The sequence below is a fragment of the Manis javanica genome, chromosome 10, assembly GCF_040802235.1.
Source record: "Manis javanica isolate MJ-LG chromosome 10, MJ_LKY, whole genome shotgun sequence".
Lineage (NCBI taxonomy): Eukaryota > Metazoa > Chordata > Mammalia > Pholidota > Manidae > Manis > Manis javanica.
In genome coordinates this window covers 45,458,417-45,461,614 of record NC_133165.1, presented here as the reverse complement: position 1 = coordinate 45,461,614, position 3,198 = coordinate 45,458,417, and the positions used below count along the sequence as shown (strand labels likewise).

At 47.4% G+C, this 3,198-nt stretch overlaps 1 protein-coding gene across 1 annotated transcript; it reads right to left on the bottom strand.

The window, feature by feature from the left end:
• Positions 1-480: 480 nt before the first annotated feature.
• Positions 481-2,736, bottom strand: SEPHS2 (selenophosphate synthetase 2). The gene has a single exon (XM_017644575.3). It carries the CDS (start codon positions 2,573-2,575, stop codon positions 1,226-1,228), a length of 1,350 nt encoding a protein of 449 aa, XP_017500064.1. The 5' UTR covers positions 2,576-2,736; the 3' UTR covers positions 481-1,225.
• Between the last annotated feature and the right edge of the window lie 462 nt (positions 2,737-3,198).

Below are 3,198 nucleotides of genomic sequence, written 5' to 3'. Positions count from 1 at the left end.
GAGGCAGTTATGGGGCTTTGTGACACAGGGGGAAGGTTTAAGAACTTCAAAGATCTAATTACCCTGTGTAGAAATTTTGAATCAGCATGTTTTTATCTCCACCCTTCACCCCCATCTTCCTTAGTACCTCTGGAGCACAGCCCTTGCTTCCTGTTACTATTCCCTAACTCTGAAGACACTTACCCTTTGGCTCACTCTATTTGGCCAAGTCAGTTACTCCTTTTCCACCTACTTTTCATCTTTCTAGAATTGTGGAATCTTTCTTTTGCTATTTCCTCTCCCACACGCTAGTCCTTATAGGATTTATGCCTGTTGAATTCTTTGCTGTTGACTCAGGGGGAAGGTGAAAACCTGAATCTGAGTGTCAAATCCCCTGGTCTAGGATCAAAGAAAACACTCTCATTCTAAATGTATCAACTGGTTCATTCTGTAAAATTATAAAGGATTCAGAATTCCAAGGATCCAAACATTAGCCAGAAGAATTTTCCAACAAAGTCCTTTTTATTTCACTAGAAATTACTCTTTATTGATTAAACCAGGAATTTTCAGCACAAGATTTAACATCTTAATGACTACCAAGGCTTGGGCTCTGGGGTTTGCTCTGCCACTCCCAGTCCTTAAAGGGGTTTAGTGGGAGAGGCATCATTAACAGAGACCAAGTCAGATGGTTGCAAGTCTTCCTTTCCCAGTCATTGGACAAGCTGCTCAATTCTTGTCCAGAGAAGGAAAGAGCCAGTATTTCAGAAAAATTTAATATAGAATTTGACATTGCATTGTAAAATCTCTCTTAAAAATCTAGATTTATTAACAGTATTGGTCCAAACTTATTTGTTTCTGATCTTTCATTTTGCAATTTACTTCTCTGGTGCTCTGGGGTCTGTGTAATTTAGTAAGTAATCTCCCTCCCTGTGCAGATATAAAGCAACCCAGTGCCAAGAAAAATCCCTCAAACTGGAATAGTCTCATCTTGCTCTTGGAGAGGAAACAGGTTTTTCTGCTCCTCTGCTACACAAGAATGAGCAAACCTCCCTCCTGAAGTCCAAAATGTTACTTCTGGCCTTGGAATGTGCAGCTTTTGGTGGGCTAATTCAAATCACCCAAAAGAGGCAGCTGGAGCTACTATGCAGGCAGCCTTCTTTGGAAATTTCTTCTTAAAAATCAACCCTTGAGCATCACCCATGATTGTATGCAAAGGCTCTAAAGTCCAAACAACTGCTGTTCCATTTCAGGAGCTACGCTCAGAGGAGGCACTGGAATTGTCAGGAGCAAGAGCAGTAGCAGTGGCCCCATGAGGTAGGACCTCAATAACTCGAGGCTTGTCAATGATCCGGGCTGTCCGGTTTCCCTTTTCCACAATGCCCACAATCCATGCTTGGTGACCCTCTCCATACTTGGAAGATTTGATTTCAGAACAAAAGCGGGCTGCCTGTTCTCTTGGCAGGCAAATCAGTAATCCCCCGGAAGTTTCTGCTGAAGTTCCCTGAAGGAGCCCAAAGCACCCACTGGCCTTGCTGATGGTGGCCATCTTGGCAATGATTGGCAGATTATGAATGACAAAGGACACCTCATTTCTTTGTTGTTTTGCAAGGTTCTGAGAGTGTCCTAGAATGCCAAAGCCTGTGATATCTGTGGCTGCATGGGCATTAAATGTGTGCATTAATCCAGCAGCAGTTCTGTTTAGGGTTGCCATATTGAGCATGGCTTCCTGATAGGCCAGCTCTACCTCTTCTCTGGAGACTACCATCTTTATCTTATTCCATCTGTCTGGATTATCCAGCCACTGGTGGGCATTGACAGCAACTTGGGTTCCTAAGGGTTTGGTTAACACGAGTACATCCCCCACAACTGCACTGTCAGGCATTATGAATTCATTAGGCTGACATACCACAGTGGCAACTCCACCGATGATTATCCAAGGATTTACGACTGTTTGTCCACCAGTCACTGCAGTCCCTCCTTCCTCAGCAGCATCCCGGAAGCCTTTGATCATTAGTGGTGTTATTTTTTCTCGTTCTTCCTCAGTCATATTCTGGCTGACGCTGAGTAACATCAACATGTTGTCACATTCAGTAATGCCCATGGCGTAGAGGTCACTCAGCACGTTGGCACAAGCTATTCGCCCCATCATGTAGGGATCTTCTACCAAGGGGTAAAAGAAGTCCGTGGTCTGTACCAGCGACAGACCCCCGTGCCTCAGGGGTATGACGCAGGAGTCCAGCCCAATGCCCAGGGCTGGAAAGGTTGGGATGGGGTCCCCGCTGGCCGGCAGACCTACTTCCTGGGCCACCTCTTCATGGCCTCCGACCAGGCCCTGAGGGGGCCGCACGTCCGGCCGCGTCAGTCCCGCCAGGAGTTTGAGCAGGGTCTCCTGCGGGACCTTGCAGCCTCAGCCCTTCATGCCAGAGAAGCCCGTCAGCCGCCAGCTCGGGCTGAGGCCCAACGCCTGGGGTTCGAAGTGCCGGTAGCTCGAGAAGCCCCGGCCCAGAGACAAGCCAGCCAGGCCCGACGAGCCTTCCGCCGCCGCCGCCACGGCCGCCGCCTCTCCTCTGGCGCCCGATGCCGCGGCTTCCGCCATCACGCCGGCCCGGTAGGGAGGGGAAAGGAGGAGAGGAGAAGTGTTTATTTTCTACTCCGGTTAATACTAACAGGTACTACCGCAGATATCCTTCCCCGCTAGACGCGCCCGGCCTTCCAAGGCAGGAGCCGCCGGCCTCCCTTATTTATATCCCTGGTGATTGACAGCCATGTTATCCAATGACGACTTAGCCGGCGAGAGGTGGGCTTCCTTTGGTCTAAAAGATAAATTACAAATCACCCGTTTACGAAATTGGTTTGGGCGAAATTGCAATACAAGTGCTTTGTTTCTTTCTCCTGTTGTACGTTAAACGATCTCTTGGGAGCAGCTGGTGGAAATCTGCTCCCTTAGAGGCAATTTACCAAATGCAACATTTTTGAAGATGAGGAAGATCTGTCACTTGACAAACTTCAGGCAGGTCAGAACTGTCCAAGGGTCACCTGGCAGCGCACATGATCAATCACATAAGGTAGGAAAATGCCCAGGGGAAAAAAAAAAAAGAAATAATAATGAGAGATCAAGCATTAAGTTACTACCATTAAGTAAGCAAATTGCAGCATCAAAATACTGAAATGTTAAAATGGATTTTAAGGAATTTTAGGACTCTAACTGCAGACACCTGC